Below are 11,385 nucleotides of genomic sequence, written 5' to 3'. Positions count from 1 at the left end.
CAGGAGAAGTGCTTGTGGCTGATTTGGACCGCGACTTTTGTTCTTTTTTCTATTCTAATGCATTGGACAAGTGCCATTGCTTATAATTCATGAACTTTGGTTACCTTTTTACTTGCATGGCACTAGTCTTTGAAAATAATGTTCTTATACATGTAGAGTGTTGAATAGAATGATGAGTCACCCATACAATGTATATCTCCCTCTCTGTCTCTCTCTCAGGCTCTCTGGAAAAAAAAAGAAACAACGAAACGTGAATTACATGTACATGTGATTAAAGCCAATGTGAGTTTCTACTGGACTCTTTTTTTAAAGGTTGATTGAAATAACGAGTTTACCTTGATATCATTAGAATACCAAGTTATGTAATAAAAAATACAAAAGACGGTGCTTTATAGACACAAGAAGTATGTATATCCATGCTTCATCGCACGTTTTCAATTTTTTAAAATCACTTACCACGTTAGAAAATAATTGTGATAAATGTTCTTGTCGACAACTCCTGCAATTAAACAATGAAAGTCGGTGAGGGAAGTATACCACACGAGCATTACATTTCAACATTATTTCACATTGCATATATATATATATAATTTCCACAGCTAATGTAATTAATATTCCCTAAAGGTCTAAAGAAAAATACTTAGATAATATACAGGTAGGATCGAATGCCTATTGTCCTTTATGAATTGTAATTACAATTGAATTACTATTTTAATTACAAATTAATTTCCATTGTAATTATAAATGAATTTCTATTGCAATAGCAATAATATACAGACCCCTTGTGTTGGTCATGAACAAAAATAAATTCTTAGTATGATCCAAATGAACAAATGAAAAAGATACCGGTATGTTTGGTGACTGAACTTACTGAAAAAAAGGATAATCAAGAAAAGAAACTTGAGTACAGCAGGGTTTCTCTTTTCTAGGAAAAAAATAAGGTTTATAATCGAGGACCATTAGTGTCGCACATATTTTATCTTAAAGTAAATTGAGTTATTCCGCTTTTGAGAACCGCTTTGTGATTTAAAAAAATGTTAAAACCCATGTCTGTCGCATAATGTTTAAAATATATAATTTTAAGACACTAAGTAGTTTTAATTTATTGCTAAATAAAGGGGGGGGGGCATGAATACGAATTTTTGTGGTAAAACTTACCTTTCACCTATCACACCGGAAATCACATGTACCTCGGTGAACAAAATTCAAAATGTTTTCATCTCAAGGATTTGATCTTCACGGTAACATATTTGGAAATTGTTAACTGTGAAATCCTTAATTTTTTGTAAAGCTGTTTCTTTTTACACGTTAAAGTTGAGTCAAAATCCTAAAGTGAAAGTAAGTTTCTTTGCACTATCTGGTAGAGTTGAAATTCACAGTTAGTTCTTATTTTTCACAGGTAGTTCCGGAGTTGAACCAATGACAATGGGGTCCCCAACAAGTCCAACCTCTCCCCACCAGACACCATTTTTGCCAAGTTTTCTGATGGGAGAATCAATTCACCATAGTGTATGTGTTGCATTAATATTTGGATTACTATTCACTGAAAAGTGACATTGAAATATCTGTATGTTAAAATTCTTCACAGGGGAACCATAGAAATTAAAGGAATACAAGTAAAAACCTAAATCGCAGAAATGAATTTCTTTACAATTTTCATTTTCACCTTAATCACCTATGCAAATCAATCACTGCAAACCAAGATCAGGGTACGTACTCCAATCCTTTTTCATCTGGCCATGATTGAATGAGACAAACATATCTATTCATGACATTATCTGTTTCAATAGCCAGGTCCCCAGCACTGGTCTGCAGCAAGCCCTCCTTCCTCTACACCAAGAGTTCCCTCAGTCACCTCTCCTACTGGACATCACTTAGGATCAAGGCCAAGGTATTAAGTTTAACATTTTGGGGAATTGATCAAAAGATTGCTTGTAGTTTTATTTGAATGGAGTCGTATGCTTCATATTACAGACCCTGAAACGTACTACTACACCAAAAAAGCGTGCGACCTTCGTGCAAGAAACGTTTCGTGTAAACCGTTTAGCGTTTCGTGTAAACTGTTTAGCGTTTCATGTGAATCGTGAAGCGTTTCGTGTAAACCGTTTAGCATTTCGGGCAAAGCGTGCAGCATTTCGGGCAAAGCGTGTAAATCGTTTTGGGCAAAGCGTGCGAGAACCGTGTGAAACGTTCATCAGATTTCATTCGGAACTCTCTGACAATTTAATTGTTTCAAAATAGTGCTTGTGTAAAACATTACTTAAAACTGTTTGTGATTGGCAAAACTCCTTCGTAGATATTCTCGTTAACAAAAAATCTATAAGTAATGATATACTTATCTTTTTACAAAATTGAATTAATTCTTAACAAACAAAAGAAAAGTACGCGTATTGAAAGAAGACTAGTTACTGAGACTATTCGGCTGTGTACAACCAGCACACATAACCTCGGACATCGGGTAAGATCTGCACCTGGCTGAACCTGTCAATCAAACTCTGTGTATTCGTTTTCATTGGACGGCCATGCGTCTCTTCTTTTGTCAATAGCCAATAAAAATTTAATGACTTCAAGGTAATCGGAATCAATATTTGATGATACACACAATTTAAATGATAGATTATTTAACATTAATTTGAACAAAGTTAAACGTAAACATAGATAGAAAATATACTGTATTTGTATGAAATGCAGGAAGTAAATTCTTCTGAATCCCATTTAAAAAAATTTCTACAAGTAATTATTTTAATTATTTAAACACTGATAACGGAAAACAACAAGTAATTTACACACTGAAATTTTCCTAAAATGTACACATGCAATTAATTATTATGGGAATCTATATGCATGGTACTTAATTCAAATAGATTATGATAGATATATTGTATGCCGTTATGCGGGGTGCCGGTTATGTATATGAATATTGAGACAAAAATTTAAATCAGTTTTATTTTTTCCGAAATCTGAAATAATAATGACAACTTTCTTTATTGTTTAATCGATTGATTTTTTTCTGTGATTTTATGCACGGAACATATATTTACGCGAATGATACGACATAATAAAAAAAATAATCGGTTGTTTTATAGCATTTTTCTAACTTATGTGACTAATTTTATTTTATGTAACTTTCAAAATTATCAATGTAAATAATTACAGGTTTATTTATTGTATTTTTACATCGTATTCTCTGAAACCAATAAAAATCATAATGTGAGAAGAAAAAAGAAATCCCGCCGAATACTGAAAAACCAATTTCAGTTTGTAATCATACAGATTTTATTTTTGGTATTGAATATTGTGTTAGGGTAACTTTTAACTCTCTGGAATTTTTATTATTTACGGCACTAATAAGAATCATGGATATTTCTTTTGAGCAATAAATATATTTATAGAAGTAATATTTTTGGCTAAATCTGTAAATAAAAAATTTTTTGCTTTAAATGTAAGTACCAAATTAATTTAATTAATCAGTTCAATACTTATGTATATATATGTTTTCTAATATCAGTATTTCTATTATTTCGTGTTTTCTTAAAATTAATTCTTACTAACAGATTCAGGGTAAATATCCGAGAGGACCCGAATCGATCAGGATAAAAGCGTGTCCAAAGCGTGTGAAAAGCGAGCAAATCGTTTCGTGCGAGAATCGTTTCGTGTAAACCGTTCAGCGTTTCGTATAAATCGTTTAACGTTTCAGGCAAAGCGTGCAGCGTTTCGTGTAAACCGTTCAGCGTTTCGTGTGAACCGTTTAGCGAGCGTGTGGTGTAGTAGTACGTTTCAGGGTCTGTAGATATACATGCATGTTGTATTCATTGAGTATCGTAAATTTGAAAAGAAAGGTTAGGTTTTTCTTATTACATGTAAAAGATCTTAACATTGACAGTCCACAGATAATAATATTTATGTTATCACTGATACATGTTAAAATATGAGATTCAAGAGTTTTGCTGAACATGTTTTTTTTAAGCTACAAGACTGGTTGATTTTATTCTTGATTGAATAAAAAAACTCAATTTTTCAAGTCAAGTGTTGCACAGATGTATCTAAACACACAGGGATGTTTCTTTTCTGTATGACTCTAGATGCTTTGATAGTGTATGGTGTACTTGTTTTTTAGGCCAGAGGTATTGCGCCCAAAAGACAGAATTGGAGCACCCCCCACCAAAAGTCTTTTAACAAGTCCAAGCGGTGCCATGTCTGGATCTTTTCATACTCACCACACATCACACCATGTAAATAATTACAACTCAAACTGTTTTTAAGTAATATTCTTCATTTTTTACAGAGCTAAGGTAATATGTTTTAATTTTTTTCAAACTATTTCAGGACCACAGTTTACACATGAAGTCAGTTCACACACCAGGCACTGGGGCTCCACCCACTGCAAGTCAGTAACTTTATGTTCAGTTATTTGCTTATAATTTTGCTGTGTTTTTCTTTGTGTGTAAAATGTATTTGTTTTATATTTTTGTCAGTTAGACCTTTGACTTTTAATCAAGGTGTCCTTTACAATAAAATATGTTAAAATAACAAAAAATATGTATAGATTTAATTTTCTTGGCTGATAAATTTTTTATTTAAGTTGCTTATTTTTTTTATTGATTATACTGTTCTTTACATTGTTTAGAGCATCCAATTTAAGAAATGAATTGATGTCTGTCTGTTGCAGGTATTTTACACAATGAAACTCCCCATGGTGCAAGTCAAAGTTTTATGATGGACAATTCTATGGGTCTTTCACCAGCACAACTTGATCCATTTTATACTCAAGGGTATATATATATAAGTATTTGAATAGATGGGTGAAAAGGGGGAAAAAAAGATGTATGTGGATATTTCTTGTTCTTTTCAAGGAAATTGAATCTGTTTTTATTTTAACTTCCTCTTTTGATTAGAGAAATGTTGACAGCTGATGATGCCTTAGATGAAACCTGGGTAACAGTGTTTGGGTATGTCCAGATTTTTAAATAGTTTTGTACTTTCATTCTAATAAAGTTTTACTAAATGCAGAATGGGACAAATAAGATAAATGTTATTTTCTTTCATGCAGATTTCAAGCTGCTGCCGCTTCTTATTTCCTACAACAGTTTTCACAGTATGGCAACATTTTGAAATATGAGGTAAATCAGTAATGTTCATTTTTGATGAAAGATTTACCAGGTATATTTATATATGTTGATAACTTGCTATCATGTCGTTGAGTCAGGCATGAGGATTTGCCCATATTGATATCATATGTTGTGGGTCTGACTAAGGTGGTATGGGACACTTCCATGTTGTGACATATTGTTTATCAAAATAAACAATAAAACCAAGTGTAAATATATAAGTTGTTTCTTTCCGAACACTGTCATCAACAGCGTAGTGCAGTGGTTTAGAGGGTTTTCAACGAATCTGTATGTCATGAGTTCGAATCCTGCTGGGATTTTACAATTTTTAGCACTCCAAATATTTTTAAAAGCAATTTTTTGTTAAATACATGTATTGTAAAATTCTAAACTGGGGAAAGTATTTTTAATGATAATGTACTTTAATCCACATTAATATTGACTGATGTCTCATACCACCTTAAGGATTTGTCTGTGGTGATATCAAATTTCATTGAGTTTGACAAAAATTTGAATTGGTTTCACATTTCATTTACTGTAAATCAGCTTTTATTTGTGATGTCTTTATTTTGCAATTTACTGGAGATAAATTAGTTCCTGGTGACTGATTTTAGTGATCAAGATGTAGATTTCCTGGGGAAAATATATTAGACACATTTGAGGAATAGTTTGCAGGAAGACTGAGTAATATTAATGGCGACAGGGATCCCATGAACCTCGCAAAAATTCTAACATGCTGATAAAAGTTGGTTTTCGGGATCTTGATGTAATGATACACCTCTGTTGGTACCAAATGTCAAGGTGAAAATTTGTTTGAATATGTATTAAAATCAAATGTCAATTCATCTGAGGTAAATTTTCATTTGTTACCCAGTCTAAACTGCAGGCAAAGAAAGCACTCAGCAAGGATGGCAAAATCTTCAATAACTGTGTGATGATTGGGGTCAAACCTTGTATTGATAAGGTATTTTAAATTTTGATTTGATCTACAAGATAAGATTTGGAAAGACATTTTGTGTTAATGTTTTTACATGTACAGTGTCTGTGTATATTAAAAATCCCAGGATAGAGCTTGCTGTTAACCACTTTATGTGCATATTAAGTAGGGTATGGCAGTATGCAATTCTCACTACAGCACCAAAAAATATTTTGCATGTTGTTTTTGTTTTACTATTGTGATGTTACAATAATGGCTATTTTCCCACACAATAAAAATGTATAATAGTATTACCAAGTATTATTGGTACTAGTATTATATAAGAGTTATCTATCTGTATGATATAAAATTAAGGAAAGTGTTTATAATGTCAAGTGCCCTTCTGAAACACATTTCTATTATACCGGTAAGTTATTTTTTAGTATTCTATGTCCTTTATTCTTGTTTTGGATTGCTGTAGGTGGTTATGGACAGAGACAGAAAGGCCAGCCTTGCTGAGGAACACTCCCTGGACATGAACACCTCCTCAGCCGCAAGGAACACGCCCATACGCCCCCTCACCGCAGCCTACAAGGCTGCCAGGAGTGACCATGAGGTCAGAACAATCAATTTACAGAGTTACCTTTCTTGCTGTATTACTGCATCAACATGAAGCTGCTCAGTTTTTTTCAAACGTTTTGATGACTTGCTGAATTGAATCCCTTTTCTGATGTCTTTTGTGTAGCACAAGTTTCAATATAAAGATCACAAAGTATTTTAAAACGAAAATTCTGTGTTCAGTTTCTGTCATACTATGATTTTGTAATCTATCAAATTTTCTTTTAATGCTAGTATAAATGATCAATTTTATTGTTTTAAATTTTAGGTTGTCAAGAATAACCAGACCCCACAAAAAAATTCCACATTTATAGGCAAGACAATGGAGTATATGTTTGGCTGGTGACACAACAGAGGACTATCATTTTATACACATGTATTGGTGCAATGAAATGTTTTCTTATTAAATCTATCTATTTTATTTTGTGTAGTTGTGCATTATTTGTCAGTTAAGTGAACTTTAAGTATATCATACATGTATCAAGTACTTAGAGATAGCATACAACTAGAAATCTTTTTAACTGCAAACAAAATAATTACAGTATAAGAGACTTGAGAATATCTGCCCATCCCCCCCCCCCCCCCCCCCCCCCCCCCCCCCCCCCCCCCCCCCCCCCCCCCCCCCCAACACCCCCCAAAATGAAAAAAAACAACAGAAGCTATTGATACTTGTAAAATCCTAAAACTTATCTTGTATGTTAAAATTTAAATAATTAGCGGATGATTAAAAATAGTTTCTATACCACAGACTGCAGGATGTGAAATGATAAGAAGGAAGGAAGCACATCTGTTGAGGATAATTAGCAGGCATCTAGAAATTTAGCTGGTAAAAAAGTGATTGATGCAAATTTTACTTATAATTGTTTTTTGTAAAAATAAATTCTGGTGTATTTAAATCAATGGTACATGTATATCTTTTTTTTTTACTGCAGTATTAAAGTTGTAAGCTTGACAAAAAGCAGGGACAAGTAGTACTGGCTCTATGCGAAACGGGTTATCAGCGCTGCAAACCTTGGCAGTTATAATTAGATTTTAAAGATTTATTGCAGTTAGTCAAGAACACAGCTGAAGTGCAAAAAGCCTAACAACATTTTTTTAGGATTGAACAGCAGGCAATATGCCTATAGATATTCGTTATTATAGTTATTTTATAGTTACTATCCTATTTTCGATATGCACAAATATTAATTTATTCAGGAAAATTTTACCCCCGACATCCAGACAAACCCTATTGTAGTAGCGCATATTTATGAGAAGAGGGATTAATCTTAACTATGGCGCTGATAAAAACTTGCTGTGGCGCTACATTTAGCATGTGTACAGTCAAAGTTTAATGTTGCGCTTGTACAAATTGAAAAGGCTCTTGGGGAACTATATTCATCTTTTTCTGATAACATCAAAAGGTACAAAACTGGGTCCCGCTGATCAAAACAGCATAAACCTAGCATAAAAATCTAACTAAGATTGATGAATTTTAAATTTTATTTTACAATACATCCATCTCAGTTAATTATCATATTGAAGGTCATTGAGATGCTAAGGTGAAGGGCTTTTAGTTAAGGTACGGAGTTAGAAAAACTTTTAATCTAGGAACCCAGTATTTTTTTTTTTACTTTTTAGATTTTTTTAGGTCAGCATATTAATTTACATGGTCAGATTTCAACGTCAATTCGCGCAAAATCGTCGAGTAATGTGAAATTTGATTCATATTTTCTTACCAGAAGTTCTGAAATTAGATTATTTAGAAGCCACAGGCTGCAGAGAATTTTAAACGAAAAATAATTTATATCTTAATAGTATATTTAATACTGCTATATCCCCCCTCTAGTTTGCGGATCATATTTTTGTAATTTCGATAGATGAGATTCTTGTATCATCACATGGCGATTATTTTTATCTTGACACTGATATCAAGGGAAAAACCCTTTCAGAGCTGCAACAAATTCAAGGTAAAATGCAATGGGAGTGCAACATTTTAATTAACACACTTATGTCTTCTTGCATAAAAATATCATACCTTTTTTTTCTTTTGTAGACCTAACACCATATAAGAACTTGATATTGAGCTTGATAATTCTTTTCTCATTTTGTATGATATTCGTTTCATATGAATCTTAGTATTCAAGTGACTGAAGGTTATATAATGTGATATTTACCTACACTTTAGCATTTTCTCCACTATTTTTAAAAAAGAAGCCCGATGATATTTCGTATAGCCAATACGATCTTAATGTAACTATATGTAGTGTGAATAAATTTGTCTAAACTTTTACTTAATTTTTAACGTTTCTTCCAATGAACTTACTTGTAATTAAGAATCATTCTTTGACTTTTGGAGGGGGGGGGGGGGGGGGGGACATGACAGTCAGACATGTGATCAATTTGATCACGTGTCGACTGTAAAGATCAACCCCATAAAAGTGAGAGAAAAAATGGTTTCTTATTACTTATATTTTCATCCTTTTCAGAAATTCTTCGTTAAACCCCAACAGTGTACGTCATTTGATAGATTGGTTTTTCATCATGGTTTTTGTCAGTTTCAACTGTTATCCTCCCAAACAGGCACTATTTATTTTATTATACTGAATGTCTTAATTTTAAAGAAAATTTAACTGCTAAAGTGAATTCTACGGCGAATCGTACGCGCATAATTTACGCGTATGTAACAATTCATTGTGTTACCCGTTGCCAAGTGTGTTGCTAACGCTGAGGGTAATAGAACGGATTACCAACTGCGTCTAAACCAATCAGATTTCAGTATTTAACATGAAAGTATAATAATACATAATGTTTATAATGGCCCTTTCTTTCTTCTGTGTAATGTGGTAATCGACTAAGACGACATCTCCTCTTAAGTGTACCCCTAAAAACTCCACACGAAACATTTCAACGATATGCTCGCTATCATCATACCCACATGAAACGCTAAAGAAAGCGTTTATGATTATTAAATGTAATACATGTATATCACGTTATGAAAAAAGATGTTCCGACCCAAAACGGATAAAAGTAAATGCAGGCACGTAGCATCGGGGGGGGGGGGGGGGGGGGGCAGGGGGGGCCTGGCCCCCCACTTTTTCTCGCACCAAACAATTTTCTGAAATTTACATAGTAAAAATTGAATTACCATAAAGTTGGCCCCCCCCCCACTTTTTTGGGAGTATTCGAAGTAATAATTTATAGATCTACGCGGCCCCCCCCCCCCCCCCGGATTAGGATTTTGAAGATTTTGGGAAACTGCCTTTTCCCTTTTTTTTTTTTTTTTTTTTTTTTGGCCTGTCAAAATTTTTTTGGATGAGTCTGCCCCCCCCCCACACTTTCAAAATCGATGCTAGGTGCCTGAAATGTACTTTACAAAAGTTTCTTATCTTATTGATATTGCCTATATAAGTACATGATTGTGGGTATTATACCTTCGTTGTAAAAGAAGAACATATAACTTTGCCTATGCATATATCATAAGACAGTCGTGACTCTTAGTTTAACTTTGATGGCTGACCCTTGAATGCCTGCTCTTTTCCCATGGAGCAGATTTGCAGCTTTGTAGATGATATCAAATATGAACGGAAATCGCAGCAAGCAGTGCCACCCTGTTTTGAGCAAATTTGAATCATCTGAATTTCCGCTCAATGTTTTTAATTTTATAGAGTTTAAGAGATTCTTTCCTCCTATCTGCATGGTTGTACTGCATTGCAATCTAACTTCCCTGACCTTCCGGATCCGGGTTTTCGCTAAATTGTTGCAGAGACTCGACAACTTGCGATTAACCGTATTATCGTTACTCTGATTTGTGCACTGAATGATTCATAATTGACAATTAATGTAGGGAATATACATGTGCATGGTCAGTCTCGCATCAAAATGATTAAAGCAATATGAGCTGTATTTCTTCGAATTTTATTTTGCTGCAAAAAGCTGCTAGAATGATAAGTCTGCATGTAACCTAAGCTTTAATGATAAATAAGATTTTAAAAATTATTAATTTTTGTCAGAAGAAAGATTTCTCTTCTAAGGAATATGTATCATATCAATTTTTGTACATGACGACAATAATTCAATTTTACTCCAATTAAGGCTTCTTAACGGCTTTTCCCACAAAAATATGGCTAACAGAAATTTAACAAGAGGCCCATGAGCCACATCGCTCACCCGAGGAACAATAGGTATGATAAAATCAGCTTAATGGAGTCACAATACAACCTATCTGGACAATGTACAATAATACAAGTAGATCCTGTATAAATAAAATCCATTTCCCCCTGGATATTCTTATGTTTATAATCATTAGTCCCTTTTCTAACAGGATGATTTTATAGTCACATTACATGTTGAGTATTGCAGTTCTCAAAAAGATCCTTAACAAATAGATTATATATGGGATATAAACCTACATGTACATCAAACTCTGAACCTTCTTGTGAGGCCAAAGAATTGTCCTGGGGCCAAAGTCTTAACAATTATAAAGAATCATCTGGCTGATTAGTTTCTGAGAAGAAAATTTTTAAAGATTTACTCTATATATTCCTTTGTTAAACTTTGAACCCCATTGTGGCCCCATTCTAACCCTGGGGATCATGATTTCCACAACTTTGAATCTACACTACCTGAGGATGCTTCCACACAAGTTTCAGCTTTCCTGGCTGATTAGTTTCTGAGAAGAAGATTTTTAAAGGTTTTATTCTGTATATTCCTATGTAAAACTTCGACCCCCATTGTGGCCCCACTCTACCCCTCGGGGGTCAT

At 33.6% G+C, this 11,385-nt stretch overlaps 1 protein-coding gene across 1 annotated transcript; it reads left to right on the top strand.

Moving 5' to 3' along the window:
• Positions 1-1,117: 1,117 nt before the first annotated feature.
• Positions 1,118-7,063, top strand: LOC105344637 (nucleoporin NUP35). The gene is made up of 12 exons (XM_066085208.1): positions 1,118-1,241; positions 1,400-1,509; positions 1,791-1,891; positions 4,118-4,232; positions 4,327-4,387; positions 4,670-4,772; positions 4,896-4,949; positions 5,051-5,120; positions 5,203-5,206; positions 5,960-6,072; positions 6,506-6,640; positions 6,911-7,063. The coding sequence occupies exons 1-12, from the start codon at positions 1,211-1,213 to the stop codon at positions 6,986-6,988; spliced, it is 975 nt and encodes a 324-aa protein (XP_065941280.1). The 5' UTR covers positions 1,118-1,210; the 3' UTR covers positions 6,989-7,063.
• The last annotated feature ends 4,322 nt before the right edge of the window (positions 7,064-11,385 follow it).

Source organism: Magallana gigas, chromosome 5 (assembly GCF_963853765.1).
Source record: "Magallana gigas chromosome 5, xbMagGiga1.1, whole genome shotgun sequence".
Classification (NCBI taxonomy): Eukaryota; Metazoa; Mollusca; class Bivalvia; order Ostreida; family Ostreidae; genus Magallana; species Magallana gigas.
This window is presented reverse-complemented; position numbering and strand designations above follow the sequence as displayed.